The sequence below is a fragment of the Oncorhynchus kisutch genome, linkage group LG11 (genome assembly GCF_002021735.2).
Source record: "Oncorhynchus kisutch isolate 150728-3 linkage group LG11, Okis_V2, whole genome shotgun sequence".
Classification (NCBI taxonomy): Eukaryota; Metazoa; Chordata; class Actinopteri; order Salmoniformes; family Salmonidae; genus Oncorhynchus; species Oncorhynchus kisutch.
Window position 1 is genome coordinate 74,222,202 of NC_034184.2, and position 20,252 is coordinate 74,242,453.

General features: G+C 48.5%; 1 protein-coding gene across 1 annotated transcript in view; it reads left to right on the forward strand.

Annotated features, from left to right (window-relative positions):
* Positions 1-7,314: 7,314 nt before the first annotated feature.
* The window catches only part of LOC109899246 (vascular endothelial growth factor receptor 1), a gene marked incomplete in the record, with an annotated part of 70,289 nt that continues 57,351 nt past the window's right edge, over positions 7,315-20,252 (forward strand). Inside the window, 3 exon segments of the mRNA XM_031836325.1 lie at positions 7,315-7,611; positions 14,573-14,678; positions 15,346-15,557. Of these exon segments, the coding sequence (XP_031692185.1) occupies positions 7,554-7,611; positions 14,573-14,678; positions 15,346-15,557 (376 nt within the window).

The window sequence follows — 20,252 nt, forward strand, 5'->3', positions numbered from 1 at the left end:
AGTACATGTCTTTGTATAGTACATGTCTCTGTATAGTACATGTCTTTGTATTGTATATCTCTGTATAGTACATGTCTTTGTATAGTATATCTTTGTATGGTATACTTACACAATAATTTTTCTGTAGTACACGTGTCAAACTCATTCCATGGAGGGTCGTTTGTCAGCAGGTTTTCGCTCCACCCTTGTACTTGATTGATGAATTAAGGTCACTAATTAGTAAGGAACTCCCCAGATCTGATTGTCTTGTTCGTAACTGGAAGGAAAAAACGAAACCCGCAGACACTCTGCCCTCCGTGGAAGGAGTTTGACACCCCTGATGTACTACGTTGTGAAGCTCAAACCATCATATGTCATTCAATGAGTCTCTCTCTAGGTGGCACTATTGTCTATATATTGTCTATACACATGGGCCAGTTTTTCAAGTTATTTATCTGGATTTTGGCTATGGGACTGGATTAAATAGAACGGGAGTCCCCCATTCAAGCCAATGATTTGTCCGTTCCAATCATTATATTTCCATCCATTTAATCCAATCAGCGAAATCAAGAGAGATAACTTTTGGGTCCTGAAAATGAGACATTATAGATATCCTATTTATAATGGAGGGTGAATGTACTGTACTTCACTAATACTTGTATTGTAATGGACTGCAGTCACTGCATTCCTTTGTTTACAATAGTGGAAGCTGCTGAGGGAGTGACGGCTCATAATAATGTCTGAAACAGAGTCAATGGAATGGAATCAAACACATGGAAACCATGGAAACCATATGTTTGATGAATTTGATACCATTCCACTAATTCCGCTCCAGCCATTACCAAGATCATGTCCTCCCCAATTAAAGTGACACCAACCTCCTGTGGTCTACAATCATCGTTACAATGCAGTTTGCATACCACACACACAGTGTCCGAATTATACTAATATGCAATACTGATATGACTCATAGCTTAGAGCACTCACCACCCCAGTGTCATGCTGTTTCCATCAATAAGTGAATGAACTGTACGTGCCTGACTCTAGGTAAGGTAGTCCTAATGGGCATACACCCAGTGGTGTAAAGTACTTTAGTAAAAAATACTTTAAAGTACTACTTAAGTCCGTTTTGGGGGTTTCTGTACTTTACTATTAATATTTTGGACAACTTTTAATTTTACTTCACAACATTCCTAAAGAAAAGAATGTACTTCTTACTGACACCCAAAAGTAAATTTTGAATGCTTAGCAGGAAGGGAAAACGGTACAATTCACACACTTGTCAAGAGATTGTCTCTGGTCATCTACTGCCTCTGATCTGGTGGACTCACTAAACAGAGAACATCTCTGGTCATCCCTGCTGCCTCTGATCTGGTGGACTCATTAAACAGAGAACATCTCTGGTCATCCCTGCTGCCTCTGATCTGGTGGACTCATTAAACAGAGAACATCCCTGGGTATCCCTGCTGCCTCTGATCTGGTGGACTCATTAAACAGAGAACATCCCTGGTCATCCCTATTGCCTCTGATCTGGAGGACTCACTAAACAGAGAACATCCCTGGTCATCCCTGCTGCCTCTGATCTGGTGGACTCATTAAACAGAGAACATCCCTGGTCATCCCTATTGCCTCTGATCTGGTGGACTCATTAAACAGAGAACATCCCTGGTCATCCCTATTGCCTCTGATCTGGAGGACTCACTAAACAGAGAACATCCCTGGTCATCCCTGCTGCCTCTGATCTGGTGGACTCATTAAACAGAGAACATCCCTGGTCATCCCTATTGCCTCTGATCTGGTGGACTCATTAAACAGAGAACATCCCTGGTCATCCCTGCTGCCTCTGATCTGGTGGACTCATTAAACAGAGAACATCCCTGGTCATCCCTATTGCTTCTGATCTGGTGGACTCATTAAACAGAGAACATCCCTGGTCATCCCTGCTGCCTCTGATCTGGTGGACTCATTAAACAGAGAACATCCCTGGTCATCCCTGCTGCCTCTGATCTGGTGGACTCATTAAACAGAGAACATCCCTGGTCATCCCTGCTGCCTCTGATCTGGTGGACTCATTAAACAGAGAACATCCCTGGTCATCCCTACTGCCTCTGATCTGGAGGACTCACTAAACAGAGAACATCCCTGGTCATCCCTGCTGCCTCTGATCTGGTGGACTCATTAAACAGAGAACATCCCTGGTCATCCCTGCTGCCTCTGATCTGGTGGACTCATTAAACAGAGAACATCCCTGGTCATCCCTACTGCCTCTGATCTGGAGGACTCACTAAACAGAGAACATCCCTGGTCATCCCTACTGCCTCTGATCTGGAGGACTCACTAAACAGAGAACATCCCTGGTCATCCCTGCTGCCTCTGATCTGGTGGACTCATTAAACAGAGAACATCCCTGGTCATCCCTATTGCCTCTGATCTGGTGGACTCATTAAACAGAGAACATCCCTGGTCATCCCTATTGCCTCTGATCTGGTGGACTCACTAAACAGAGAACATCCCTGGTCATCCCTATTGCCTCTGATCTGGTGGAGTCACTAAACAGAGAACATCCCTGGTCATCCCTACTACCTCTGATCTGGTGGACTCACTAAACAGAGAACATCCTTGGTCATCCCTATTGCCTCTGATCTGGTGGACTCACTAAACAGAGAACATCCCTGGTAATCCCTATTGCCTCTGATCTGGTGGACTCACTAAACAGAGAACATCCCTGGTCATCCCTACTGCCTCTGATCTGGTGGACTCACTAAACAGAGAACATCCCTGGTCATCCCTACTGCCTCTGATCTGGTGGACTCACTAAACAGAGAACATCCCTGGTCATCCCTACTGCCTCTGATCTGGTGGACTCACTAAACAGAGAACATCCCTGGTCATCCCTACTGCCTCTGATCTGGTGGAGTCACTAAACAGAGAACATCCCTGGTCATCCCTACTGTCTCTGATCTGGAGGACTCACTAAACAGAGAACATCCCTGGTCATCCCTACTGCCTCTGATCTGGTGGACTCACTAAACAGAGATCATCCCTGGTCATCCCTATTGCCTCTGATCTGGTGGACTCACTAAACAGAGAACATCCTTGGTCATCCCTATTGCCTCTGATCTGGTGGACTCACTAAACAGAGAACATCCCTGGTAATCCCTATTGCCTCTGATCTGGTGGACTCACTAAACAGAGAACATCCCTGGTCATCCCTATTGCCTCTGATCTGGTGGAGTCACTAAACAGAGAACATCCCTGGTCATCCCTACTGCCTCTGATCTGGTGGACTCACTAAACAGAGAACATCCCTGGTCATCCCTATTGCCTCTGATCTGGTGGACTCACTAAACAGAGATCATCCCTGGTCATCCCTATTGCCTCTGATCTGGTGGACTCACTAAACAGAGAACACCCCTGGTCATCCCTATTGCCTCTGATCTGGTGGACTCACTAAACAGAGAACATCCCTGGTCATCCCTATTGCCTCTGATCTGGAGGACTCACTAAACAGAGATCATCCCTGGTCATCCCCATTGCCTCTGATCTGGTGGACTCACTAAACAGAGAACATCCTTGGTCATCCCTATTGCCTCTGATCTGGTGGACTCACTAAACAGAGAACATCCCTGGTAATCCCTATTGCCTCTGATCTGGTGGACTCACTAAACAGAGAACATCCCTGGTCATCCCTATTGCCTCTGATCTGGTGGACTCATTAAACAGAGAACATCCCTGGTCATCCCTATTGCCTCTGATCTGGTGGACTCACTAAACAGAGAACATCCCTGGTCATCCCTATTGCCTCCGATCTGGTGGACTCACTAAACAGAGAACATCCCTGGTCATCCCTATTGCCTCTGATCTGGTGGACTCACTAAAAACACATGTTTAGTTTGTAAAGGATGTCTGAGTGTTGGAATGTGCCCCTGGCTATCCATAAAAACACATGTTTAGTTTGTAAAGGATGTCTGAGTGTTGGAGTGTGCCCCTGGCTATCCATAAAAACACATGTTTAGTTTGTAAAGGATGTCTGAGTGTTGGAGTGTGCCCCTGGCTATCCATAAAAATACATGTTTAGTTTGTAAAGGATGTCTGAGTGTTGGAGTGTGCCCCTGGCTATCCATAAACACTGTAAAGTCCATGGAGAATAAGAACACCTCCTCCCAGCTGCCCACTGCACTGAAGATAGGAAACACTGTCACCACTGATAAATCCACCATAATTGAGAATTTCAATAAGCATTTTTCTACGGCTGGCCATGCTTTCCACCTGGCTACTCCTACCCCGGACAACAGCACTGCACCCCCAACAGCAACTCGCCCAAGCCTTCCCCATTTCTCCTTCTCCCAAATCCATTCAGCTGATGTTCTGAAAGAGCTGCAAAATCTGGACCCCTACAAATCAGCCGGGCTAGACAATCTGGACCCTTTCTTTCTAAAATTATCTGCCGAAATTGTTGCCACCCCTATTACTAGCCTGTTCAACCTCTCTTTCGTGTCATCTGAGATTCCCAAAGATTGGAAAGCAGCTGCGTTCATCCCCCTCTTCAAAGGGGGGGACACTCTTGACCCAAACTGCTACAGACCTATATCTATCCTACCGTGCCTTTCTAAGGTCTTCGAAAGCCAAGTCAACAAACAGATTACCGACCATTTCGAATCTCACCATACCTTCTCTGCTATGCAATCCGGTTTCAGAGCTGGTCATGGGTGCACCTCAGCCACGCTCAAGGTCCTAAACGATATCTTAACCGCCATCGATAAGAAACATTACTGTGCAGCCGTATTCATTGATCTGGCCAAGGCTTTCGACTCTGTCAATCACCATATCCTCATCGGCAGACTCGACAGCCTTGGTTTCTCAAATGATTGCCTCGCCTGGTTCACCAACTACTTCTCTGATAGAGTTCAGTGTGTCAAATCGGAGGATCTGCTGTCCGGACCTCTGGCAGTCTCTATGGGGGTGCCACAGGGTTCAATTCTTGGACCGACTCTCTTCTCTGTATACATCAATGAGGTCGCTCTTGCTGCTGGTGAGTCCCTGATCCACCTCTACGCAGACGACACCATTCTGTATACTTCCAGCCCTTCTTTGGACACTGTGTTAACAACCCTCCAGGCAAGCTTCAATGCCATACAACTCTCCTTCCGTGGCCTCCAATTGCTCTTAAATACAAGTAAAACTAAATGCATGCTCTTCAACCGATCGCTACCTGCACCTACCCGCCTGTCCAACATCACTACTCTGGACGGCTCTGACTTAGAATACGTGGACAACTACAAATACTTAGGTGTCTGGTTAGACTGTAAACTCTCCTTCCAGACCCATATCAAACATCTCCAATCCAAAGTTAAATCTAGAATTGGCTTCCTATTTCGCAACAAAGCATCCTTCACTCATGCTGCCAAACATACCCTTGTAAAACTGACCATCCTACCAATCCTCGACTTTGGCGATGTCATTTACAAAATAGCCTCCAATACCCTACTCAACAAATTGGATGCAGTCTATCACAGTGCAATCCGTTTTATCACCAAAGCCCCATATACTACCCACCATTGCGACCTGTACGCTCTCGTTGGCTGGCCCTCGCTTCATACTCGTCGCCAAACCCACTGGCTCCATGTCATCTACAAGACCCTGCTAGGTAAAGTCCCCCCTTATCTCAGCTCGCTGGTCACCATAGCATCTCCCACCTGTAGCACACGCTCCAGCAGGTATATCTCTCTAGTCACCCCCAAAACCAATTCTTTCTTTGGCCGCCTCTCCTTCCAGTTCTCTGCTGCCAATGACTGGAACGAACTACAAAAATCTCTGAAACTGGAAACACTTATCTCCCTCACTAGCTTTAAGCACCAACTGTCAGAGCAGCTCACAGATTACTGCACCTGTACATAGCCCACCTATAATTTAGCCCAAACAACTACCTCTTTCCCAACTGTATTTAATTTTAATTTATTTATTTATTTTGCTCCTTTGCACCCCATTATTTTTATTTCTACTTTGCACATTCTTCCATTGCAAAACTACCATTCCAGTATTTTACTTGCTATATTGTATTTACTTTGCCATCATGGCCTTTTTTGCCTTAACCTCCCTTCTCACCTCATTTGCTCACATTGTATATAGACTTGTTTATACTGCATTATTGACTGTATGTTTGTTTTTACTTCATGTGTAACTCTGTGTCGTTTTATCTGTCGAACTGCTTTGCTTTATCTTGGCCAGGTCGCAATTGTAAATGAGAACTTGTTCTCAACTTGCCTACCTGGTTAAATAAAGGTAAATAAATAAAATAAATAAATAAATAAAAACACATGTTTAGTTTGTAAAGGATGTCTGAGTGTTGGAGTGTGCCCCTGGCTATCCATAAAAACACATGTTTAGTTTGTAAAGGATGTCTGAGTGTTGGAGTGTGCCCCTGGCTATCCATAAAAACACATGTTTAGTTTGTAAAGGATGTCTGAGTGTTGGAGTGTGCCCCTGGCTATCCATAAAAACACATGTTTAGTTTGTAAAGGATGTCTGAGTGTTGGAGTGTGCCCCTGGCTATCCATAAAAACACATGTTTAGTTTGTAAAGGATGTCTGAGTGTTGGAGTGTGCCCCTGGCTATCCATAAATACACATTTAAAAAATCATTCCGTCTGGTTTGCTTAAATAAGAGGAATTTGAAATGATTTATACTTTTGATACTTACGTATAATTTAGCATTTACATATACTTTTGATACTTCATTACATTTAAAACCAAATGTTTTTAGGCTTTTACTCAAGTAGTACTGGGTGACTTTCACTATTACTTCAGTTCTTTTCTGTTAAGGTATCTTTACTTTTACTCAAGTATAACATTTGGGTACTTTCTCCACCACTGCACACACGCACCAATGTCATAGGTAAGGAACCCAGGTGATGGAGATAGGAAGGCTCTGGTGATGTTTGTTAATGAAGGCTATTACTGGTCCGATCAAAGCTGGTAATTGTCGATCAAAGCTGGTAATTTCTCAAGCAAGTCTCCCTGTTTGCATATTACCCCATTGTCTACTTGCCACCTCTCCAGCAGCCACCGAAGGCACTGAGATTTACGCACGTAATTGCTTGGGTGTGCTTTTGCTTACTCAATGTTTTGGGGTAAATCGTGTGATGGTCTGGTGTTTGTGGGTCAAACAGGGTCTCCGTATAAGTACGTTGTCTTCATTGTTTTAATTAGTCCAGAGTGACTGTGAGAATGGGTACGGGCGTGGGACTCTGCTTTCACGCGCCATGGGTGTGTCGATGGACGTCACTGGAAGGCCAGTTATCCGGTCGCTATGGGAACTGTATAAAACCGATCCCCAAGAGCACAATGGGAAAACGTTTTACTGGAGTTGATGTGTGGTGTCCTGTAGCGTGTTCTCCCACGGCTCTGCTCTCCTCTCCTCGGGAAACCTGTCCTACTCGTCAGAATCAATGCGAAGCAGCAGCGAGGATTGTGCTGTCTGTAGCTTTCGATTCTCTGGAGAACAAGGACTAAACTCTCTGTTGCACTTTTCTTCTTACATACCTCTTCTTCAGTGCGACGGGGAAGACGGACAACATGATTGGCTATATCTTCGTGGTTCTGTGTGGATTGGCTGGCAGTGCGCTCGCAAAGGGTGAGTAGAGAGTTCACTGATTGATGCAACTAGCCCCTTCATGGATGCCTGTAGAGCGCACCCTCACCCATTCTGTCGCTTATGGACAAATCACATAAAGTATTCCTTAATTATATGATTGAATGTGTTTTTGAAAAAGTAGAATTATGAATAGTTATTCGTCAATTTGTTCAGGACACATTAGGCATCATGCGTAATTATTGCCTGAATGCTTGACGAGGATGTTGATGCGCGTACATTGCCAACTTGCCATCTTTTATTAGTAGTCCTATTGTGCAAGACCATGTAAAATTGATTCCCACATAATCAGGAGGAACGTGCGTGCTGCCACGGTAAAAAGATAGTATTGGCGTCAGGGGAACATTCTTCGAACGCTTGGCACTTGGCAGACAGATTACCCAACATCCCGCGCTTTGAACATAAGGGGCCACAGGACCAGGCTCTTTGACGCTTTCCCGTCTACTGTCTCGTTTATCGGCCCATTGAGAAACCAGTGTGGTCGTGTGGCAGGGGTGGTTGATGAAGTGCGGTTCTTTTACAGCTAAGTGTTGTTTAGTAGATAAGTCCTGTCCTGTGGGATAGTTGTTTGGATAACGGGGACCTCTGTGGCCAGGCTTGGCATCCGCTTCTCTGTGCGCGCTTTGGCCCCGGTTGAATCGGCACACACAGGGCGTTACTTCCTGACGCTGATGAGTTTGTGAAAGGGAAGTTCTAATATAAATGAGTGCGAGGTCATGACCAGCACTAGGAAACTTTCTAGAGCGCAGGAAATGGCGCTAATCAGCGTTTATGACTTGAACAGACGCACGGGGAGGAAACTGGGGTGAACTGGCTCCTGTGTGCATAAAGTATGAGGGTAGCGCAGGGCATATGGTTATTGTTCAACAACTTTTTACCAAATGGAATGAGTGTTTTTGTCATGTCAAACCTGATATAATGTCACAATTGTCCTCTACATACAGTCTTTTATTTTCAAAATTCGTTGTATTAGTTTTAATGCAAGCTTTTTTAACGGGTTAGATAATAAAACTGGAGTAATTAATTACTTAATTAATTTAATTAATTGTTAAACATTGTCAGCAAAATCAATTAACTTTTTATTAATTTGGCCGTTTACTATCATTGCACTTTTGATGTAGACCAATGAAACAAGTTGAGGAACAATCCTTGCTTTTTTCATATTCAATAGCCCTACATTTATTACACAGAAAAATATGACCCTGTACTGGTTTAGGCAAAACATACACAAAACTGCAATTCAATCAAAAATATTGCACATTTATACCAGTGGAGCAAACACCAATGGCATTTGTCATACTGTTTCTATGTCTTACTACTGTGTTATGATATGCGTGTCTGATAAGGACCTGAAAAGAATGCATTGTACCATGGAAACAGGATATAGAAGGCCAAACATTATTATGTCCCTCCAATGAAATGCAAATGTCGCCATGATTTGTAAAATAATTTCTGTGTTTTACATGATTAGAATGGCATGCACACTGGAGGTAAAACTTGAGGGGAAATTATTACAAAATTCTCCTTTTGTAATCTTAGGCTACATCCAGCTCTGTAACTTACTCCTGTCCTGCAGGCACATTCTGGGGTTCTAAACAGACATGTCCTTGAACTCCAACTGGTCCTCCACTTGTATGAAATGGCACTAGGGTTTTTTGAATGAAAGCTCCAGCTGTATTGAGTAACATGGGAAGGGGGGTTCTGGCCACTTTACAGCCTGTTGAAATGCCCCTTGGGCCCGTGCTGAGAGAGACTTGACTTCCCTTCCTCCTTTAAACTATTTACACCGACATATAGACTCTGTTGCAGGATTCTCCGTGTGTGTGTGTGTGTGTGTGTGTGTGTGTGTGTGTGTGTGTGTGTGTGTGTGTGTGTGTGTGTGTGTGTGTGTGTGTGTGTGTGTGTGTGTGTGTGTGTGTGTGTGTGTGTGTGTGTGTGTATGTGTGTGTGTCACTCAGAGTGGAAACAGAGGAAACTACCAGAGTGAGTAAAACTAGAGCTGCTGAAGGGGACATCACTGGTAACCATGACAATGAATATTAGTAATGGGAGGGTCACAGATGGGATAAAATGATAGGTCAGTATTCCGTCTCAGTATAGTGATGTGTATGACCAGGAAGATAGTACAGAGAGGATACCATACTGGCACACTGAAGTGAAGTTTCATTTTGGTGAAGTGAGAATGCTTGACATGCTGGTTATGACGTGGAGGACCTAAAGAAAGGCTTTACCAAAAGCAGGAGGACCTAGGAAGTCACACACAGTCTGCTGTACTATGACAAGTTCTGATTACAAACCATACTAGATCAGTGTGAACTAGATTTGTGTTTGTTCCAATAAGATGCAGTGTGAACAGTGGAGGCTCCTCAGAGGAGGAAGGGGAGGAACATCCTCCTCAGTAACTTAAAACGTAATTTTTAGATAAAACTATACTAAATGCAATCACACCACCAAATAATTGATTAAAACACACTATTTTGGAAAGAAGTTCTATAGTAGACTCAACAGCACTCTGTAGGGTAGCACAATGGTGTAGCCAGAGGACAGCTAGCTTTCTTCCTCCTCTGGGTACATTGACTTGAATGCAAAACTTAAGAGGCTCATGGTTCTCACCCCCTTCCATAGACTTACACAGTAATTATGACATCTTCTGGAGGACGTCCTCCAACATATCAGAGCTCATGCAGCATGAACTGACATGTTGTCCACCCAATCAAAGGACCAGATAAATAATCTAGTACTGAAAGCATAAGCTACAGCTAGCTAGCACTGTAGTGCATAAAATGTGGTGAGTAGCTGACTCAAAGAGAGAGAAAGAAAATAGCTGAACAGTTTTGAACAAATAAATGTCTTCCTAAATGAAGGAGAAGCAATACTTACTTAGCTAGCAAATGCAGCTAGCTTGTTTAGCCTACTGATACACCCGGCTCAAACAGATGGATGTTATGTTAGCTAGCTGGCTATGACTATTCAACACAACAGTGGAACTCTTCCAAGTCAAGGTAAGCTTTTGGTTTTATTAATTTATTGCCACCGGGCCCTACGATGTAACTGCTTACTGACTGTACACTGTAATGTTACTGCATGATTAGCGGGTTTACTAACATATTAGTTATATTAGCTATGTTGACTATGATGTTACTTTAGCTAATATGGTGACAATGATGTACGCTGTTTGTAGAGGTTTGACTTGGAACGTTTTTTTCACCGGGTTACATACAGCTGATGTGTTGTGCATTGAAATCCACAAGCGAAGGGAAGAGGTGAGAGGAGGAGAGCGCATAACGTAGATGCGAGAAGGAACACAACGTGGCTGCTATGAAACTGTGAACTGTGTTTACGCGTGATCAAGTTGTGTATTCATTCTGCCGATTCTGGTGAAAAACTTTTCTTAAACAGATCCAAATTGGGATAAACCTACCTGAATTTCTACAATAGAAACTGTCATTTGTAACTGTTGGACTAATGATTACACCCTAGATCAGCTAGATTCAGACAAGAGTGTGCAAGGCATTATTGAATGTCACTGTCTGTCCATGTGCACCTACGCTGTAAACCTTCATTAATAGGCTAGGTTGTAGCAACCTCATGATGGGTACATGGAAAGTAGGGTATCATGTAGTAGCCTAAACCTATCGATGTTACATTGAACAGGGTGAATGGAATATGAATGACAGCCATCCAACATGCTGTAATAGAAATAAGGCCATGGTCATAAAACATGTTTTTGTCCTCCCTCATCTGAAATGGCACTGACCGCCACTGAGTGTGAACTAGGTTTGTGTTTGTTCCAATGGGATGGAGTGTGAACTAGGTTTGTGTTTGTTCCAATAGGATGGAGTGTGAACTAGGTTTGTGTTTGTTCCAATAGGATGGAGTGTGAACTAGGTTTGTGTTTGTTCCAATAGGATGGAGTGTGAACTAGGTTTGTGTTTGTTCCAATAGGATGGAGTGTGAACTAGGTTTGTGTTTGTTCCAATAGGATGGAGTGTGAACTAGGTTTGTGTTTGTTCCAATAGGATGTAGTGTGAACTAGGTTTGTGTTTGTTCCAATAGGATGGAGTGTGAACTAGGTTTGTGTTTGTTCCAATAGGATGCAGTGTGAACTAGGTTTGTGTTTGTTCCAATATGATGCAGTGTGAACTAGGTTTGTGTTTGTTCCAATAGGATGCAGTGTGAACTAGATTTGTGTTTGTTCCAATAGGATGCAGTGTGAACTAGGTTTGTGTTCGTTCCAATAGGATGCAGTGTGAACTAGGTTCGTGTTTGTTCCAATAGGATGCAGTGTGAACTAGATTTGTGTTTGTTCCAATAGGATGCAGTGTGAACTAGGTTTGTGTTTGTTCCAATAGGATGCAGTGTGAACTAGGTTTGTGTTTGTTCCAATAGGATGCAGTGTGAACTAGGTTTGTGTTTGTTCCAATAGGATGCAGTGTGATCTAGGTTTGTGTTTGTTCCAATAGGATGCAGTGTGAACTAGGTTTGTGTTTGTTCCAATAGGATGCAGTGTGAACTAGGTTTGTGTTTGTTCCAATAGGATGCAGTGTGAACTAGGTTTGTGTTTGTTCCAATAGGATGCAGTGTGAACTAGTTTTTTGGGGCTGATTCAAGGACGTGTCTGTGTGAATGAAGTTTCCCTTTGGGCTGAGAGGAAGGAAGGGTGGATGGACAGCACCCTTAATCTCTCATTAATTAACCTCAGCTACCATGAAGTGGAGTGTTGATATTATTTGATAAACAACAGTGACACTGCTTAGTGCTCACGCATTTCCACTGTGGTCCTCAAGTGGTCTTACTGGCATGGGAACGAGGAGGTGACGAGGGTCAGTGGTATTGCTGCATGGGAGTGTCTGTGATGCCACTGTCAGTAGATCTGTCAACGCCCGGTTTTGTGGTCAATTACTGCATTGTTCTACAGTGTTTATTGGATCAGGTTTTTGGCATCAGCATAGCTCTGGTCCAGGGCTTTAGTTCACATTCATTCCCTAATGCCCTGGACCAGAGCTGTGGGCAGCAATGTAACAGTGATCAGTGGTATTGGTCAATGGTGCTTGTGGTGGTGGTTTTGTTGTGCCCATTATGTTGTAATCAGTTGGGTGCTGTCATCAGCACTGTGGTGGTCAGTCGTGTTGGAATGCAGCACACACCTTTTAGAAGAATCTCATCCTAAGTTGTTTTTTCAAAAGAGTTTTGACCGTTGTGCACAGCTGATTCAGATATCAGTCATTGTCATCTCCTCCCACAATAACATCAGTTGCTAGTTGTTGAGCAACAGATGGGCAGTGGTGTAAAGTACTGAAGTAAAAATCATTTTACGTACTACTTAAGTATTTTGGGGGTGTATCTGTACTTTACTTTATTATTTATATTTTTGACAACTTTTACTTCACTACGTTCCTAAAGAAAATGATGTATTTTTTACTCCATACATTTTCCCTGACACCCACAAGTACACTTTACATTTTGAATGCTTAGCAGGACAGGAAAATGGTCCAATTCACACACTTATCAAGAAAACATCCCTGGTCATCCCTACTGCCTCTGATCTGGAAGGCTCACTAAACACAAATACTTAATTTGTGAATTATGTCTGCGTGTTGTTATAGGCCTGCAGCCTATACGACATCTCTGTTCTCTCTCCCTGTATGGGGTCCAGCCTGGCCTGCAGCCTAAAAGACATCTCTGTTCTCTCCCCCTGTATGGGGGCCAGCCTGGCCTGCAGCCTAAAAGACATCTCAGTTCTCTCTCCCTGTATGGGGGCCAGCCTGGCCTGCAGCCTAAAAGACATCTCTGTTCTCTCTCCCTGTATAGGGGCCAGCCTGGCCTGCAGCCTAAAATACATCTCTGTTCTCTCTCCCTGTATGGGGGCCAGCCTGGCCTGCAGCCTAAAAGACATCTCTGTTCTCTCTCCCTGTATGGGGGCCAGCCTGGCCTGCAGCCTAAAAGACATCTCTGTTCTCTCCCCCTGTATGGGGGCCAGCCTGGCCTGCAGCCTAAAAGACATCTCTGTTCTCTCTCCCTGTATGGGGGCCAGCCTGGCCTGCAGCCTATACGACATCTCTGTTCTCTCTCCCTGTATGGGGGCCAGCCTGGCCTGCAGCCTAAAAGACATCTCTGTTCTCTCTCCCTGTATGGGGGCCAGCCTGGCCTGCAGCCTAAAAGACATCTCTGTTCTCTCCCCCTGTATGGGGGCCAGCCTGGCCTGCAGCCTAAAAGACATCTCTGTTCTCTCTCCCTGTATAGGGGCCAGCCTGGCCTGCAGCCTAAAAGACATCTCTGTTCTCTCTCCCTGTATGGGGGCCAGCCTGGCCTGCAGCCTATACGACATCTCTGTTCTCTCCCCCTGTATGGGGGCCAGCCTGGCCTGCAGCCTATACGACATCTCTGTTCTCTCTCCCTGTATGGGGGCCAGCCTGGCCTGCAGCCTAAAAGACATCTCTGTTCTCTCTCCCTGTATGGTGGCCAGCCTGGCCTGCAGCCTATACGACATCTCTGTTCTCTCCCCCTGTATGGGGGCCAGCATGGCCTGCAGCCTATACGACATCTCTGTTCTCTCTCCCTGTATGGGGGCCAGCCTGGCCTGCAGCCTAAAAGACATCTCTGTTCTCTCTCCCTGTATGGGGGCCAGCCTGGCCTGCAGCCTAAAAGACATCTCTGTTCTCTCCCCCTGTATGGGGGCCAGCCTGGCCTGCAGCCTAAAAGACATCTCTGTTCTCTCTCCCTGTATGTGGGCCAGCCTGGCCTGCAGCCTAAAAGACATCTCTGTTCTCTCTCCCTGTATGGGGGCCAGCCTGGCCTGCAGCCTATACGACATCTCTGTTCTCTCTCCCTGTATGGGGGCCAGCCTGGCCTGCAGCCTAAAAGACATCTCTGTTCTCTCTCCCTGTATAGGGGCCAGCCTGGCCTGCAGCCTAAAAGACATCTCTGTTCTCTCCCCCTGCAGGTAAAGTGGATAGGGAGCCTAAGGGGAAGTTCAGTGTTCCTGTTCTGGATGTGAAGAGTCGACAGCTGGTCCTAGAGGCCAACCAGACTCTGACAATCCACTGCAGGTGAGTCTCTCTGGAGTGAAAGGTTACAGGTCAAATGTGATGGACAGGAGGCTGCTGAGGACGGCTCAGCAGGAGGATGGCTCAACAGGAGGACGGCTCATTATAATGTCCATAACGGAGGGAATGGAGGGGCACCAAACACATTGTTTCCATGTATTTGATACCATTCCACAGATTCCGCTCCAGTTATTACCACGAGCCCGTCCTCCCCAATTAAGGCGACACGGATTCTGTCCAGATGAGTTTTTGTATCAGGGGCGTCAATCTCATTTTGCCCCATGGGCCGCATTCTGTCTTCACCGAGGTCCGTAGAACCGCACTCAAAATTGGTTATATTTCGTTGCAAAAGATTGTGCTCCCTGACTGTCGTTGAGATGACTGTTAGTGAGCTGGACAGAGTGTAAATGAAGCTCCTTTATAATTTCTACACAGTTTCAATGTAGTTTTAGTAATTTCAATGTCGATTGAGAGAAAACAATTATTTTTATTTATTTACTTAAATCACCTCGCAGGCCGGTTTGCATGGGCTCTGGGGCCGGATCAAGCCCACGGGCTGTATCTTTGACACCCCTGTTTTATATGGACCGTTTTATGGTCTGCTTTTCAGAAGTTGAGGTGCGATGAGAGAGATGGAATGTTTTATGCCATTTTACTTTTGACCAATCAGGGGTCGGTGGGAGCTGTCGTGGGCATTCCCTGGAGGTGTGGCCAGAGATCAGGAGAGAATGCGATTGGAAGATTCTCGTTGTGGTAGGCAGAGCCAGCATTACTGCAGCCAACTGACGCTTAGCTCGGCCCAGGCCCAGCACACAGGATCGTTCCGGTGTCGGTACAGTCATCGGACGCTCAGGCAGAGAGCTGTCTATGTCTATGTCACAGGTAAGACGTGTCAGGATGCATCTAACAACTACCAACTCACTCCAGGAGTCTCTCATTGAAGTGTTTTTACTCCCCCCTCTCTAATGGAGTGGTCAGTCTCCCCCTCCCTCCCCCTCTCTCTAATGGAGTGGTCAGTCTCCCCCTCCCTCCCCCTCTCTCTCTCATGGAGTGGTCAGTCTCCCCCTCCCTCCCCCTCTCTCTCTCATGGAGTGGTCAGTCTCCCCCTCCCTCCCCCTCTCTCTCTAATGGAGTGGTCAGTCTCCCCCTCCCTCCCCCTCTCTCTAATGGAGTGGTCAGTCTCCCCCTCCCTCCCCCCCTCTCTAATGGAGTGGTCAGTCTCCCCCTCCCTCCCCCTCTCTCTCTAATGGAGTGGTCAGTCAGTCTCCCCCTCCCTCCCCCCTCTCTAATGGAGTGGTCAGTCTCCCCCTCCCTCCCCCTCTCTCTCTAATGGAGTGGTCAGTCAGTCAGTCTCCCCCTCCCTCCCCCTCTCTCTAATGGAGTGGTCAGTCTCCCCCTCCCTCCCTTTCTAATGGAGTGGTCAGTCTCCCCCTCCCTCCCCCTCTCTCTCTAATGGAGTGGTCAGTCAGTCTCCCCCTCCCTCCCCCCTCTCTAATGGAGTGGTCAGTCTCCCTCTCCCTCCCCCTCTCTCTCTAATGGAGTGGTCAGTCTCCCCCTCCCTCCCCCCTCTCTAATGGAGTGGTCAGTCTCCCCCTCCCTCCCCCTCTCTCTCTCATGGAGTGGTCAGTCTCCCCCTCCCTCCCCCTCTCTCTCTCATGGAGTGGTCAGTCTCCCCCTCCCTCCCCCTCTCTCTCTCATGGAGTGGTCAGTCAGTCTCCCCCTCCCTCCCCCTCTCTCTCTCATGGAGTGGTCAGTCTCCCCCTCCCTCCCCCTCTCTCTAATGGAGTGGTCATTTAGTCTCCCCCTCCCTCCCCCTCTCTCTCTAATGGAGTGGTCAGTCTCCCCCTCCCTCCCCCTCTCTCTAATGGAGTGGTCAGTCTCCCCCTCCCTCCCCCTCTCTCTCTCATGGAGTGGTCAGTCTCCCCCTCCCTCCCCCTCTCTCTCTCATGGAGTGGTCAGTCTCCCCCTCCCTCCCCCTCTCTCTCTAATGGAGTGGTCAGTCTCCCCCTCCCTCCCCCTCTCTCTAATGGAGTGGTCAGTCTCCCCCTCCCTCCCCTCCTCTCTAATGGAGTGGTCAGTCTCCCCCTCCCTCCCCCTCTCTCTCTAATGGAGTGGTCAGTCAGTCTCCCCCTCCCTCCCCCCTCTCTAATGGAGTGGTCAGTCTCCCCCTCCCTCCCCCTCTCTCTCTAATGGAGTGGTCAGTCAGTCTCCCTCTCCCTCCCCCTCTCTCTAATGGAGTGGTCAGTCTCCCCCTCCCTCCCTCTCTAATGGAGTGGTCAGTCTCCCCCTCCCTCCCCCTCTCTCTCTAATGGAGTGGTCAGTCAGTCTCCCCCTCCCTCCCCCCTCTCTAATGGAGTGGTCAGTCTCCCTCTCCCTCCCCCTCTCTCTCTAATGGAGTGGTCAGTCTCCCCCTCCCTCCCCCCTCTCTAATGGAGTGGTCAGTCTCCCCCTCCCTCCCCCTCTCTCTCTCATGGAGTGGTCAGTCTCCCCCTCCCTCCCCCTCTCTCTCTCATGGAGTGGTCAGTCTCCCCCTCCCTCCCCCTCTCTCTAATGGAGTGGTCATTTAGTCTCCCCCTCCCTCCCCCTCTCTCTCTAATGGAGTGGTCATTTAGTCTCCCCCTCCCTCCCCCTCTCTCTCTAATGGAGTGGTCAGTCTCCCCCTCCCTCCCCCTCTCTCTCTAATGGAGTGGCCAGTCTCCCCCTCCCTCCCCCTCTCTCTCTAATGGAGTGGTCAGTCTCCCCCTCCCTCCCCCTCTCTCTCTCATGGAGTGGTCAGTCTCCCCCTCCCTCCCCCTCTCTCTCTCATGGAGTGGTCAGTCTCCCCCTCCCTCCCCCTCTCTCTCTCTCATGGAGTGGTCAGTCTCCCCCTCCCTCCCCCCCTCTCTCTCTAATGGAGTGGTCAGTGTCCCCCTCCCTACCCCTCTCTCTCTAATGGAGTGGTCAGTCAGCCTCCCCCTCCCTCCCCCTCTCTCTCTCTAATGGAGTGGTCAGTCTCCCCCTCCCTCCCCCTCTCTCTCTCATGGAGTGGTCAGTCAGTCTCCCCCTCCCTCCCCCTCTCTCTCTAATGGAGTGGTCAGTCAGTCTCCCCCTCCCTCCCTCCCCCCCTCTCTCTCTAATGGAGTGGTCAATCAGTCTCCCTCTCCCTCCCCCCTCTCTCTAATGGAGTGGTCAGTCAGTCTCCCCCTCCCTCCCCCTCTCTCTCCAATGGAGTGGTCAGTCTCCCCCTCCCTCCCCCTCTCTCTCTAATGGAGTGGTCAGTCTCCCCCTCTCTCTCTAATGGAGTGGTCAGTCAGTCTCCCCCTCCCCCCCCCTCCCCCTCTCTGTCTAATGGAGTGGTCAGTCAGTCTCCCCCTCACTCCCCTCTCTCTCTAATGGAGTGGTCAGTCAGTCTCCCCCTCACTCCCCTCTCTCTCTAATGCAGTGGTCAGTCAGTGTCCCCCTCCCTCCCCCTCTCTCTCTAATGGAGTGGTCAGTCAGTCTCCCCCTCACTCCCCTCTCTCTCTAATGCAGTGGTTAGTCAGTGTCCCCCTCCCTCCCCCTCTCTCTCTAATGGAGTGGTCAGTCTCCCCCTCTCTCTCTAATGGAGTGGTCAGTCTCCCCCTCTCTCTCTAATGGAGTGGTCAGTCAGTCTCCCCCTCCCCCCTCCCCCTCTCTCTCTAATGGAGTGGTCAGTCAGTGTCCCCCTCCCTCCCCCTCTCTCTCTAATGGAGTGGTCAGTCAGTCTCCCCCTCACTCCCCTCTCTCTCTAATGGAGTGGTCAGTCAGTCTCCCCCTCACTCCCCTCTCTCTCTAATGGAGTGGTCAGTCAGTGTCCCCCTCCCTCCCCCTCTCTCTCTAATGGAGTGGTCAGTCAGTCTCCCCCCTCCTCTCTCTCTAATGGAGTGGTCAGTCAGTCTCCCCCTCACTCCCCTCTCTCTCTAATGCAGTGGTCAGTCAGTGTCCCCCTCCCTCCCCCTCTTTCTCTAATGGAGTGGTCAGTCAGTCTCCCCCTCTTTCTCTAATGGAGTGGTCAGTCAGTCTCCCCCTCTCTCTATAATGGAGTGGTCAGTCAGTCTCTCTCCTCTTTCTCTAATGGAGTGGTCAGTCAGTCTCCCCCTCTTTCTCTAATGGAGTGGTCAGTCAGTCTCTTTCTCGCTCTGTCTCATTGTTTATAGGTTCAGGTTAAACAGGATGTAGTGGGTGCTAAATACAGACCAATGTCAGAGAGACAATTATATCTAAACACTGTTTGTCCCAACAACACATCCTTTGTAATGACTCTGGCACAGTTTCTCCCCCCTAGCCAGTCTCTTTTCTTAGCCTCCCTCTCCCTCTACCAGGTCTATATATAAAACCTTTTTACTTTCATTTACGTGCTACCTCGGGGCCAGGAATAGCCCAGCTGCTGAAAGGCTCAGGTTTGGGCAGAGTTTCCCAGGGCACCAGGCTTATCTGTTCCCCTCAGCCCTGCTCACAGCATCCTGTGCTGGGGGACGGGAGAAGAGCCGCAGGGGGCTGGTAGAGGTGGAAGGGAGGCTGGAGGTCTATGGCAGGGGAGGTAGGGGGGACAGTCTGTACAAGGTGGCGGGACTGGAAGGTGGGAGGGTAAGGGAAGTGAAAGAGGATGAAGGCCATTCAGGATTCAGGACCATCCAAGGGCAAAGGAGGCACAGTGAGAGCCCTGTCTGCCCCTCTCTGCCCTTCCCTGTCCTGAGTTGGGCCACTGGGGCAGCTGGCTGAGCATGGAGCTGGGCCAGGGGCCAAAGGAGTGAGAGGAGCCCAGGTCACAGTGTAGGGCTACTGTTTGGCCAACAAGACCCCTGGGGTCCATCAATCGCTCCAGCTACCACGTCCATTAGGCGTCCAACTCCATCGCCCTCTCTGCTCTCACCCTCCAGCCCTTTCTGCCCCTCCTGCCTCACTCTTCTCTCACCCTCCTGCCCCACTCTTCTCTCACCCTCCTGCCCCACTCTGCTCTCACACTCCTGCCCCTCCTGCCCCTCTCTGCTCTCATCCTCCTGCCCCTCCTGCCCCACTCTGCTCACCCTCCGGTCCCTCTTGCCTCATTCTGCTCACCCCCCTGTCCCTCTTGCCCCACTCTGCTCTCATCCTCCTGCCCCTCCTGCCCCACTCTGCTCACCCGCCGGTCCCTCTTGCCTCACTCTGCTCACCCGCCGGTCCCTCTTGCCTCACTCTGCTCACCCGCCGGTCCCTCTTGCCCCACTCTGCTCTCATCCTCCTGCCCCTCCTGCCCCACTCTGCTCACCCTCCGGTCCCTCTTGCCCCACTCTGCTCTCATTCTCCTGCCCCTCCTGCCCCACTCTGCTCACCCTCCGGTCCCTCTTGCCCCACTCTGCTCACCCTCCGGTCCCTCTTGCTCCACTCTGCTCACCCTCCGGTCCCTCTTGCCCCACTCTGCTCACCCGCCGGTCCCTCTTGCCCCACTCTGCTCACCCTCCGGTCCCTCTTTCCCCACTCTGCTCACCCTCCGGTCCCTCCTGCCCCACTCTGCTCACCCTCCGGTCCCTCTTGCCTCACTCTGCTCACCCTCCGGGCCCTCCTGCCCCACTCTGCTCACCCTCCGGGCCCTCCTGCCCC